Here is a 13,878-nt window from a genome sequence, read left to right as displayed (position 1 = left end):
TTGCAGTTTGAAAGGGGCCGACAGTATGTATCGCGCAATGCATAAGCACCCTGCGGCAAAGAATCATTTCTTGTTACAGACCCTAACTGGACCACGGGTTTTAAAATCAACCCGAATTTTCCTCTCTTCATTCACCTGCTTTAAATCTGGGCCGATGTGCTGAAAGTGAGAATTTCTTTCGTATTTCATTGCATTTACTGTATAATGAGCGCTGCCACAACAGCACGGTCATCAAGTCTGTTTGGAACTGTCAGGTTCTTACTTCAAGTACATCGACACCACAGCAGCTCCAACAGGTGGCACACAGTACTACCACCATCTGACCGCCATCTGCTTTCATCACCCTTTTTACTTATTGCAGCAGTGGTCCAAAACACATGTGCGGTGGGACCACCAGTACCGTAAGGGTTTATGAGATGACGAGAGGAAATGAATTATTTATATATTCACTTTCTTCTTTGTTATTTTGTGTCGTCAATTTTTTAACTCTTGAAGCCTCTACCGTTGTGTGTACTGAAGGCAACAAATATTACTAATCAACTGTTAGTTCAGATGCTTTAAGGATTAAACCTGTTACATTTTCATAAAAGGATAAGAATTCATGACAGTGAGAATACTAAGGTACAGCACGTAAGAAAATAGAAACATTTTTATTTGCTCCAAAATGAGCCCTTTTCCTTTCCTCTCTCTCGTATTTGTATCCAAGCATGTGTGCACTTAAACGCACGCATCTGTGTGTGATTGTGTGTGTAGCCGTTGAAAAGTCGCAGCAGATATGACCTGCTCCACTTTTATTTTGATTTATAACGCTGGTGGAGAGCATCATCACAGAATCACTTCATCTTCTCTCCTTTATTACACCACATTTGTTTTCATTTTACTCCCAAGGCCTGGCTGAATACATTACACGTTTCCCAGGGGGCTGTGCGGCTTCTCTGCCACGGGAGACAATGGGATGACGGGGAGGGATTTCTGAGCATGCTTCATCATTAGAGGCATTAGCGTTATTTTGACTTGAAAACATGATCACAGGATTATCAGTATTCTCTGTATTAGCAGGATAAGTAGGCACATTTGTTGGAGCATTCGCTGGTCAAGCGCATTGTTCATAATTACAAGTCATTGTACACATTACGTATACAATAAGTGCATAATGTGATGCAATTAATGTGATGAAGTGATACATGTTGATATTAAGAGTGTCAGGAGAGACTTTTCCACAGAGATATTTCACAAATCCACTACTTTTCTTTGCAGCAGCTAAAGAAAAAGAAAAAAATCTCTGACATATTCACTGATTTGAGCTACCTCAGCACCCTTTTTTTGTGTGATTTAGATGAGACAACCCCCACATTCTCCCAAAGCATCATCTGATGCCTGAGGCGAATGTGGGAAACAGAATCTGATCCCGTCCAAGGAAGATAAGTAAGAGTAGAACATTACGGTGGAGATAATATGGCAATTGGATTTAGCATACAGAGGTCAATGGCAGGTTAATGCACAATGTAATACATGATTGAATATGGGAGCCCAGAGCAGGGGGGGCGCTGGAGGTTAAGGGGTGGCCCACACTTGTTTTGGGTCAGTCTGGAAAGAATATGAGCAGGGAATTATATTCATTCATCATGTTTGTCACAGCACCAAACTATTCTCGTTTCAGCACATTTCATTTCACTACACTATCTGAGCAACGTTCAAAGTGTCAATCAAGACAGAGATGTTGGATTTCTAAGAGAAAATCACAATAAAAAGAAAAAAAAAAACTTGAAGAGCTACGTAAGTGTCGGCCTATGAATATTCTCTGAGTCAATAAACTGACTACAGACTGGAGCAGATATTTCATGGTTCGACCAGCAACCGGAGACAACAAAAGTTCGGCAAGTGACGATAAACTGAAAAGCTTCATCATCGTCAAACAGATGTTCCAACAGCAGATGTAGGATCTTGTTTCCACCCATGTGTACTGCTCTTTTGCTCGCCACCCAGAACGCATGGCGCCAACATACAGATGTGTTTGGTCAATGCTGCTCAAGTCAAAGTCAGAAAGTCTCTCTTTTACCAACTAGGACATTTACATACTCGTCTGTTCATCGAGTTTGTAAAAGCCACGTTTTACCTTTCCGTAGTTCCATAATGTTGCCATATCTTATCACATCCACCTTCTGGTGATCACATTAAACCCCTTCGGCATACGTCGTGTTCTAACTTTCGCCCACATTCCGACACAAACACTGTTTGTCTTCCTTATTCACATCCAGCAGAGAGACTGATGGCATCTGCATCATTTCAAGGACATACAATAACACCCACCAGCCAAGCCATCTTACATGAATACATGAGAAAAGGTTTCCTGCTATACCATTCCATGATTGAATTTCCAAGGACATGAGGGGAAAAAAGAAAACATTGGGGAAATGGAGGGGAAGGGGAGGGGCACAACTAAGGGTTTTTCTATGGTTTGCTGGAGAGAATACGTATATTTTAGGCATATATAAAATATAACACTTACAATAATACATATTGAAACCTTGTTCATGTATTCCAAACATGTACGTGTGTGCAAACATACACTTCAGACTTGCATGTGTCAGATATGTCGGATAGAGTGTGAAAGTAAATGAGAATAACAACAGATCCTACAAAACCTGGCTACTGAGCTCGCTATAAGCAGTGCAGTTGTTGACATGTAAATTGCATGGGCTCTCCTCTCCTGGGGGTAAAATTACTCCTCACTGCTCACTGCACCCTGTATAATAACTGGCTGGATTCTGCCTGGTTAAGGGTTTGGGGGATACCTGTCAATCAAATCAAAGCCAGACAGAATATATTTACATGGGTGCACTACAATGTATCATCTGAGCACTGCTGCTTCACCTAGATCTGGGAGAGCCTACAGACTTTATTAGATATTTATTGACTTTTTTTTCTTTATCTGAAACTGACACACACACACACACACACACACACACACTAATAAAAAGAGAGTCTTGCTTCTAGAATTGATTGACCTGCTACCTTTTTATTATAAAATAATATATAAGAAAATGACTCATGCACAGACTCATTGAGGATGAACAGAAACAGAGCAGGTTACTTTGATGTCAAAGTGAAGACAGCCATCTAAAGGCCATCAGTGGTACTGCATCTTGAATCAGACTATTATTGTTTTATTACAGTAAAAAACAACAAAACAAAACACACACACACACACACACACACACGCACATTTTCAATTAAACGCTATTGAGGAGTCAAAGCAATCTGGGAACCTTCTCTTAGGTTCTAAAGTAAAGGGTTTAGAAAGTATTGAGATTTATGAGGGCATCTCAGATTGTTCAGAAAATTTTAAGGCTGAAAGTCCTCGGCAAAGCACTCACACACACACACACACACACACACACACACACACACACACACACACACACACACACACACACACACACACACACACACACACACACACACACACACAAACACACACACAAAGCAGATTCTAAAATAGAAAAGAGACGGTAATGGGTTGAACAATGAGTTGACACCAAGCCAAAGGCTAAAAGGAGCAGAATTTATGACCAGCATTTTATGTAAACTAGCAGTTTACATGGTGTCTGTCACTATTACACGTTACAATATAGATGTCATCATCATTTGGGCTGTTGGTGGTATAATTAGGTTGAAGGTGGTATGAAAGATGGTTAAATAAAACATCCTGTCGTAGATTACGTTATGGAATTTGACAGGTTTGGACACTGCTGTCCACTGCTTAGAGTTACATAATTGTCTACTACTTATTCTACCTTAACATCATAAATAATCTACCTTCATGCTCCTGGAAAGCTGTTTATAGCAATGTAATTCTACAGGCACAAGGACCCAGAATCCTTTGCTGAGCTCCCCAGCATGCAGATTGGGCTCAGAGATAATTTGTCCAACAGCAGCAGCAGCACATTCTTGTGTGCAACATGGAGAAACACTGGGCTGCAGTGTGTGCACTGATTTTAGCACTTGGTGCATTTGTGCATTTAAACACCGTCTGTGCTGCAGAAGCTGACAGCAATTTAACAGGTAGGTTTGCTGGGAGTGTATGTCTCCATCAATCTGCCACTTCCTTGTAAAAAAATTGCATGTTTCTGTGTTTTCCTTCCACAACTGAAATCTGTGGCAACTGGACATCGTCATTAGTGTTCATGTATTAACTCATCTGCTTCAATGCTTCTTTCTCTCAGTGGTTCTTCCAAAAGCAGGCCACTGCCCTCGTCGCCTTAAAGTTGTCCCATCACATAAGGGGTGTGTGTGTGATGAAGATTGTCCAGCAGACCACAAATGCTGTGTCTTTGACTGTGGAGCTGTCTGTGTCCCTCCTGCTTTCAGTACGACCCACAATGTTCTTCCAGTGCTGTTGAACGTTAATTCTCATAAGTCACGTCAAACGCTGGCGGTCCATCCCTTCCACTCACAGTTTCATCACCCCTTCTTTTGTGACTGTGATGTTGTCATCGCGTGCTCTCCTTCTCTTTTAGCCAAACCAGGAGTGTGTCCTCGCAGACGCTGGGGCTCAGGCATGTGTGCTGAATTCTGCTCTGATGACAGCGATTGTCCTAATGAGGAGAAATGCTGCCACAATGGATGCGGACACGAGTGCATCGCACCATACACAGGTGACCTATCCCGTTACACCTGCACTGTTTGTGTGCATGGTGACTGATTCTTAACTCGGTGTTTGTCTTTGTGTGTGCGTGTGTCAGTGAAGCCAGGCCGCTGCGCTTTCCCTCAAGGAACTCCCATGTGTGCCGAGTACTGCTACCACGATGGTCAGTGTCCAGGGGAGCAGAAGTGCTGCAGGACGACCTGCGGTCACGCCTGCAGTGAGCCCTGCTGATCAGACAGCCAGCAACTCAGCTGTCTTTGCTCTTGTTAATGCAACAACACTGAGAACACACACAAATAGGAAGAAAGTCCATTCACAGTAGCATTTTTAGAACAATTCTACAGTGTTAATTGCACAAAAATTCTAGCAGGGATAATTGCTGGCTCTTATGGAGTATTAATGCCACCTTTGTAAAAGCTTGAAATAGAGAATGACTGTTACTTTTAGAGCGTCAGGATAATGTAAGGTGGTGTATGTTTGTATCTTTAAGCCTGTGAGGCCTTTCAGTAGGTTGGTCCATAACTAGCATTTTTGTTTTATACCATTCAGGCTGAGACATGTACTGTTCTTTTTATACTGTTATTGGTATGAAGCATTCAGTGTCCCTTTGTATTTTCACTAATAAATGTTTCCAGAAACAAGAAATGTGTTGCATATCTCTAACCACACGTCTAGTTTGTGCATAAAAGCCACGTTTCCTGGCTTTTGGAAGACAACATCTTGACCGCAAAAAAAAAAGTTTAAATATGTCAAGAATGCAAGAATGAAACTTACAAATGAAAGACTACTCACAGATGGGGTCTGTTTTCAGCATTACTGCTCAACATCACACATCTGAAAACACATCTTGAAGAGTCATTGTTCTAATGAAAAAAAAAAAAAAGATGGAACAGCCGTGTTTGGGTTTTTTTTTTTCCAAGCACATGAAAACATGTTAAAACGTGAGCGTGATGTCATCGGTCCCTGGAGGTATGTGTCCTGTTCAAAACACTGAACACGCAGTGTGTTCTCTGGCTGTGTACCAACACGTGTGAGAACAGCGTTTGCGGCTGACCAGATATGAGCATCACTTGAATGGAATGCTGCTTTTGCTGCTGTTTTTGTTCCACACTGCTGCCAAACATGCAGAGTGCGAATCGCTGACCAGTCAAACACAGAGACTTCTGTGTCCGTCATCTGCCAGAAGTGGGGCCAAGTCTGTTTAAACAAGAATGTGGAGGCTTGGTGGGAAGAACCGTCGCTCAGATGCACTTTCACACAGTTAATGGAAGAAAACATGTTTAGTTTATTGTAAATGCAAATATTAACACAAACATACAGTACCGCTTCACACACTCACGTTCTGCCCAGTTTAAGGCCAGCAAATGGGAGTCGTAGGCAGACGAGACAAATTCATGTCAGTAGCAGGAACAGTATCATGATCGAAGAAAAAAATGCATAGTGGTACTTGATGGTGTGGGAACCATTGGTAGAAAAAAAAAACTTTTTATAAATGGGTTAACAGCACAAATACATAATCACTGGGAGGGTAAACAACAGCACACGTTTGTTTTCTTTTACATCCATGTAAATATTGACATACCAATGTGGGTTTATTGCTGAGTAATTGCTGTTATTATAAACTGTTAAAATAAATAAACTCTTTGTAGGATGCTATGATAAGCATTTTTAAAAACTGGTTTGTGACAAATCTCATTTTTACTTTAAATAACACGCCCTTCACCCCCCTTTGGGCTCTGCATTCTGACTGCAAGCGCGATGTCTGCGTCAGAAATCCTGCATGTAGAAGGACAGACAAAGGCGCAAAAAAAACAAACAACAGAACAACATATTGTTGAGTAGACCGTAATAATTATAGGCCACTCACAGATCAGCTCAGACACAAAAACGCTCCTCAAAGAGAAGAAACGAGGAGGCTTGTCTCTTCATTATTAGTATTTAAGCCCTTGACATTCATGCGTACAATGATGAGTGCAAAATAAATGGTAAATGATACAACATTTTTTTGTAATTAATGCTACTCAGAAGGAACTCCTTTAAAAAAAAAAGCGATGCATCAGGTCTTTTTTTAAATTTGTTCCTGTTTGTTTTTACCATATCAGCAACTTTGTTACTGAGGTCATGCTTCTGGATGTAGAGCGGGGGGCTGAAAACTGATCAAGTATGAAAGAATGTCACGTTCACATTGAGGACAAATGTCTTCTTCATAAAACCACAGCAGTTCAAATGACTTGAAGAAAGAACATTTTAACAGCTCTCCACTTCTAGTTATAGAAAACATGACCTTGTCTCCTTCTGTGTACAAAACGAAACCATCGAGTTCACTGTAAGAACATTCATCCCAGTGTCTGACTCAGTTCTTCCCTGAATAGAACAGTTCCTGCTGCATTCACCTGAAGGAAACTTAACTCCAGTTTAAAGTCTTGCCCGCTCTCAGAGGGGCGGCACACCCCTCAACCTTCGGATGACGTTGGCTAACCTTTTGGCCAGTCCTGGGCTGGGCTCTTCTATCTGGAAACTTCGAGTGAGTAGGTTGTAGAGGGATCCGTAGCCCACGGCCACGACAGTGCAGGTCAGGCAGATGACATTGTAAGGCATGCTGAAGTCTGGAGTGGGCAGGTTGACCAGCAAAGGCTCCGTGTAGACGCGCACAAAGAAACTGGATTCCTCTTTACTGGGAAAACTGGAAGGACACAGGACATCTTACCATCCCTTCTTTACACAAAACTAATTCCTAAAAATCAGCAGGAAACCATAACAACAACTCAGTACTTACAAGCTGCTGAAAAGGGGGCGCTTGTGGGTATTGTTTGTATCCATGGCGACAATGCTTGGTACAAGGGAACTGACAACCGAAGACCTGAAGGTCAAAACACCAAAATACCTTCAACCTTCAGCTCTTCTATGTGTCAGTGAAACACAACTGCAGCTTTACAACTTGTCGGTGCAGGACAGAATAAAACTCCACACACGTACCCGACATAGAAGCCATGGTTGGGGTCAGGGGTGTACTCTGTCCACTTGAGCAGCGCTCGCTCAAACTGCACGGTGACTTCAGTGACGGAGTTGGGAGGGAGCTGAACCAGCATCTCGAGGAGGTGGGGCCTCACGCGGTCCTTCGACGGCTGGTAGTGGATGAAACCTGGCAGCAGAAAACAAACACACAGACGTCATTCACTGACTTTCTCTTCTACGACCTAAAGGACTTGTAGTAACTCTGATACGGTGAAGTTCAAAAGGCAGACACTGCAAATGTTCTCATGGAATCACTCTGCTTAAGGTACACTGAGCCTCTTCTACTAGACACAACTCCTTCTGAGAATATTCACTGGGAAAAGGCGTCTTTTTATTTCAAGACTTGACGAGCACAGAGCACAAACCTCGACCAGCTGCCATCATACATCACTTCAGCAGATTCAACACATACTCAGCATTTGTCAATGGTTAAAAATGGTCACCGTCTCTTCAAGGACGGCACTCTACAACGCTGCTGAGCTCTGCCTGGAAAAGCAAGCTGCTCCATGGCAGTTCAGAAAAAATGGAAAATAACTCACGTTGTCGTAAGAATTCCGTCTCAGGTCTTTTTTCCGACAAGGCGTCTTTCCTAGTTTGCCCTCTGATTGCACACCGATGCTGTTCTCAGCGACTTACTGGGGTTGTTGTTCTTTCCCTTGCTGGTGACGGTCAGCGTGTGGATGTACAGACGAAGGTACCAGGGCACCGAGTCCAGCAGCAGCACAGGAAACGACCGGTACGGGTGGTTGTTGTACATCAGTGTGTGAATCTCTCCCGCCTGCAGCCCGTAACCAGCCACGTAACGCTCGGCATGGAGCAGAGGGCGCAGCATGTGACCTGCAGGTGGGGGACAAGGAGACAGGATGCTTTTCTAGTCAACTGTAAATGTGAGACTCGACAACAGCTAATGTTGGTAGTGGTAATGTCTGACTGGTGCATGGTTCTCTGGACTCTTCATTCTTAATGCTACTAAACCTTTGAAAATATTATCTGAAATGTCATTTTTCGGTCCTCTGTGACACATGACAAGGAGGAGCAGTAAATCCACCTGGTGAATCTCTGAATGAGGCCTGCTCTGTCTCCTGTATCCTGCATTATTCTGACATAAAAACGCTGCGTGCTGCTTTACTGTTCCTTCTCACCCTCGCTGGATTTCCAGCGAATCAGCAGATTGAGGGAGCGAGTGGTGCCAAAGGTGGTTTGTTGGGTCAGGTCGTAGACGGAGAAGGTTCTTCTGTCTCCCAGCACCACTGCCTGGCTCAGCAACGGAGTGGGTGGGCTCAGCTCAAACTGCTCCCCCTGCAAGCGTTCAAGCGGACAAATTTACAACAGCACATTCGGTCATTTGTTTAGAGTGTAAGCGAGAACATCGTCAAACCTCGGGGTTGTCGGTGATGTCTATGTAGATTTTGCTGGAGGAGGCCAGCGGACAAGCTTCTGTTAGGGTCCGAGAGAACATCTTGAACAGAGACCACTCTGAGGGAACAGCGGCGTGAATGTCAGCTTGATTTTACTGACAAATACTCAGAACAAAACAAACCTCAGATGAAAGTAGGCGCTCGGGTGCTTTTGCTCACCTCGTTTTCCCTGTGCAGAGGTGTGTAGGTCAAAGACGACATTCAGCGTCTGTCTCAGCTCCCACGAGGTGGTTTTGCATTGCCAGTCCTGACACACCGGCCGGATGTGCACCGCCTGAGAATGGAAACTGCTGTGGAAGAGTTTCTCTGACTTCAACAGGACAGCAAGGCCGGCCTGGAAATGCAACATCACCACATTCAGTCATCAGAACAATGACACGTCTGTGTGTGTGTCAGAAACATACGATGATCGAGGGCACAGTGGATTTGAGCTCTGCCTGATGTTCACACAACTCACCTTGGAGGCACAAGGGAGGAGTTTCTTCCATGGGGTTAAATTTTCAGTGCAAACAATCTCACGGGGAAGGGTGGCGTAGCGGAGGAAACGGTGGTCGGTCACTGAAAGACAAACAGAAGATGGCAGTGACACGCTGCGGCAATCACACCTCCACCTTCCACCGTACCGTTGCTGATGCCCAGAGGTTTGAAGGAGGCGCTGGGCTGAACAGTGTTGGTGGAGTCAATGAAGTTCAACGAGGCGCAAAAGATCCCCGACAAAGCATTTGTCAGCTCCTTCCACGTTCCATCCACACTGTCACAAAGGAGACAAACAGAAACATTAAAGCTGCTGACAATCGACACACAGGGCAGTGAAGCGGTAGTAGAATTAAACTTATTTCAACCAAATAGGAGGATGATTATCGCTCAGAGGTCTTTGTAATTAATTATGGACTATATTATCTAATCTGCAAGCAGCTTGTGTTTGTATTCACGTTGGTTCTAAACATATCAGAAGACTTTGTGAACGTCTGGCAACACAGCAGGTGTGCATGGATATACATGGATCAACAGTTCAACTGCATGACCATATTCACAGAATAATAACAGATATTTGTCAAAGAGTCAATGTTTCCTCAGGAGGTTGTGTGTTTTTCTAGATTTCAATGATCAGGAAATAGATTAAGTCAGAGACTTATAGACAGTGTGACTCTACGCGTCCTCATTCTCAAAAATGGCAAAACAACAGAAAACATGTGTTTCAGTGACTAAATCATGACTTTGAAGATCGGTGTATGTATGCAGTTGGGTTTGATGAAGCGTGTTGGCGCACAGCTCAGTCTGTCCACCAGGGTGCAGTGTAGGTTTCGCTTACACGGCTGGAGCAGGTGAAAGGTAAACAAGGGTCATTCCAAACAATGCGGTGATGGAGAGTGCCAAACACAGCACCAAGCAAAACAAACTGGACAATGTTCCCGTCAACTCTTGAAACGAACAGGACCATGGCTCAAAACTTTCGATATTTTAGAATTTGAAACGGATTCAAGTCGGTGACTGACTGCACTGCTGGAACAGCAACTACTGGAAGGAGTCTGGATCAGTGGCTGAAAAGGAATTGTGATCGACTCCTGTCTGCAGCCAACAGGAAACGAGAAGAGGCAACGTAAGTGAAGCTCTGTCTTTTCACTGCCTTCACTAATGATTATTGGAGGCTGGACTGCGTCACTGGATATGATTGATGCTGAGCTGGATCGTGTTTATCTTGCTAAAGTGTGTGTAAAGAAGGGAAAGTGTAGGAATTCTCTGCCATGATTCAAATTAGGTTGTCGTGCTGAGTGTGAACATCAAAGACAATAAACGCCTCATCATAAAATATGTTGTGGAAAAGGGAGAAACTGACTGTTCAGATTTTCTGCTCCTGAATTCATCCAGCACATGACACTGTATTCACTGTTTGTTTCCATGACACTGTATTCACCTGTGGTAGGGGGACATCTAGGCAGCGAAGTGGGGGGAATTACATTTGTGGAAGATAAACTTGATTGTAATTCCAATCCTCAGCTGTCGGCAGAGGATGGAACCCTACTCACTCTGTCACAGAGTCCTGGAACCACACCCACAGTTCGGCTCCAGGGGGGGACGACTGAAAGGGCTGCCCCCACTGCATTGTCCTCCAGTATCCCTGAGTGAAGGAGATGTGCAGCTCACGCACTGAGAACTTGGAGATAACGTGTCCCAGAGACTTGGGGAAGAGACGGTAGTGGGACACTGAGGAGGACAACATTAGAGCGTTATTTTACCAGAAATAGAATTAACCACAGATAATACTCATGACTGCAGCTGGGATATGATACTCCTTTATTGTCCCATAGTGGGGAAAATAATGTTTAATAGATTTCCAAATGTGGACAAAGAGAAAAGTGAGGATTTTTGTTTTTTTATAACATGCAATCATTATTCTTAATATGATAGTAAGATTTAGTTATAAAGCTTTCAGTCAACTTTGTCATTCTGCAGGATGATTTTACAATATGGAGTGGGTTCACAGTAAACTACACGAATGAACCTTTAATGCTCAATGTGAATTTCTCTTAGACATTAATAAAGTATCTCTCCATCAAGTAAACCTTATGTTGTACGCTATGTAAATGTAAATTCATTATCCTGAATAATCTGTGTACAATGTCTCGATTTAGACGTAGATATTATTTCTACTGGACCTTGTAGCATGTTTTCTGGATGCTAACAGTTAGCTTACCTTTGCTCCCTCCCATGAAATCCGTCTCCCACAGGACACGAAACTGGAAACTGGCGTAAATATCCCCGGAGTGCAGCGGTCTGATGACCAGCTCCTCTTGAAAGTCGTCTTTCGGGTGTGGCGGTGCTGACGGGACCACATGGACAGGTTTGTCGGTTGGAGCATCAGCAGTAACCGCCTCTTCAGCCTCGGTTGCTTCCCATCGTGTTCCCTCCGTTGCGGGCTGCTCGGCCGTTTGTTCGGCGTTTTTCTGCTTTCTGTCCATCGAGGTGACATGGTGAGCATTCACAGTCTTTACATCCGGACTGTCTGCCACGACGAACGACAAAATACATAGAATGAACAGCAAAAGTGCATCACGGTGTTTGAAGGCTGCCATTTCTTCTGCTGTGACGGGGCTGCGGAGCACTTCCGCATATTTACGTCATAAGTCAAACTAACCAATGAGCTGCTGACATATCAGGTCACATGACCCAGATCTGAACCTGCTTTGTTTTCAGCAAAATAAAATCTGTTCTTAAATTACATTTTACAAGTAAATGCTGACATTAAATATTATTCAATTTTATGTTAATACCGCATACAGTTATACATTTAAAACATGTTCAGTGTCTCTCTTGAATTTTCGATTGGGGGTTTCACACACGCGCTTTCAACGATGATTGCAATGCCTTATTCATCAATTGCAATGTTTGCAAGCATACAAAGCTTCATTTGGCATTTTCACGCGTTGCGTTGCATGGACAGCTTAAAACGTATGAATGTTGCATTATGTACAAGGACCTGTATTCATTATTTTCAAAAATCAAAAATAATTAAAAACATACATACACAAAGTATTTCACTATCTCTGAATGCATTTTATGCAGCTTTTGGTCGTGTTGCCTGGCGGGGACGGGCATCATCGGGGGCATATCACCCCTCCCACATCCACACGCACGCAGATACACACACACACACACACACACACACACACACACACACACACACACACAGACACGAAATTTGTGCCATGGCTCCCTGGTAGATGCTCAAAGCGGCTGTTGTCGGAGCGAATTAAATCTGCACTCGCACTCTGCTTTCCTCCTGACCTTGCCTGCCTCTGCTGGGGTTTTCAATATTTTATTCAGGATTCCTGCGCTGTCTCCCCATGGCTACATCGGATGGACTAGACGGCTGTCTGCAACGAGGCAGGTCTCAAAGTGACCCGAACATACTCATCGAACCGGGCATCGATCTGTCTCACGGCGCAGGTAAGAAAGACGCGTCGTTGTCTAAACCTTTATTCTCATGTGTTTGTGATGTACATGCTCTCATGGCGATGCTGAGGTTTCCATCATCATCATCACCATCACCATCACCATCGTCCCTGCTCGTCCAGTCATCATTAGCGCATATGCGCCGGGTGTTGGACGTTTAAATATGCAGCCGAAGCGCAGAACTCTTGAGCTGCAGAATAAAAATGATCATGCAATGTTTGCGTAGTCGGATGGCTGCATACCATTTCCACATTGTCGCCTGTAGCCTGTCCTACTGTTGACTGCCGGCGGTCCCCAGGAATCAGCCTGTAGGCCGTTTAATAACATGCAGCCAGCAACATGGACAGTGTTGCATCTTGTATGAGGTAAATCTCATGTAAAGAAATCCAACACATGCTTATGTTGTCTAATGTCACTATTATCCGAGATTCGCCAAAAAAAAAAAAAAAAAAAAACCCAAAAACAAAATCAACCCACATTGACTCTCATGCCAGTGTGTTGCATTCAACATCTAATTGTTTGTGCATATACAGCTCTGCCACATATTGACAACCCTGACATGACCCACCCTCTCATACCTCCTCCTCCATGCTGAACTGATCACTATCATGATCAATGACCAGCAACCCGCTTCACTGGAGCTATAGGTGGAAACACCCCCAATTCACCACAGCCTCACTCTCACAGTCGGATCGACTCACCGGCTCATGGACCCTGCAGGTGTACTTTTGGAAGAGGGGGCCCTTGTTCATCACTGTGTGATGTGTTCGCCATCCTCCTGCATATTGATGAATTGATCTTTCATCAATAAGAGAACGCCAGCGAGCAGTTAGGTGATGAATG

General features: G+C 43.8%; 1 protein-coding gene across 1 annotated transcript; it reads right to left on the bottom strand.

The window, feature by feature from the left end:
• Positions 1-7,081: 7,081 nt before the first annotated feature.
• Positions 7,082-12,041, bottom strand: PIGT (phosphatidylinositol glycan anchor biosynthesis class T). The gene is made up of 11 exons (XM_078622795.1): positions 11,777-12,041; positions 11,109-11,286; positions 9,705-9,832; positions 9,539-9,639; positions 9,241-9,415; positions 9,042-9,139; positions 8,806-8,962; positions 8,300-8,500; positions 7,625-7,790; positions 7,425-7,508; positions 7,082-7,331 (listed from the first exon to the last, which is right to left on the bottom strand). The coding sequence occupies exons 1-11, from the start codon at positions 12,039-12,041 to the stop codon at positions 7,082-7,084; spliced, it is 1,803 nt and encodes a 600-aa protein (XP_078478921.1).
• Positions 12,042-13,878: the final 1,837 nt, after the last annotated feature.

Source organism: Lampetra planeri, unplaced genomic scaffold, assembly GCF_965212315.1.
Source record: "Lampetra planeri unplaced genomic scaffold, kcLamPlan1.2.h2 scaffold_1787, whole genome shotgun sequence".
In the NCBI taxonomy this organism is placed as follows: domain Eukaryota; kingdom Metazoa; phylum Chordata; class Hyperoartia; order Petromyzontiformes; family Petromyzontidae; genus Lampetra; species Lampetra planeri.
Note: the sequence above shows the minus strand (reverse complement) of the source record. Positions and strands in the feature narration are given on the sequence as shown.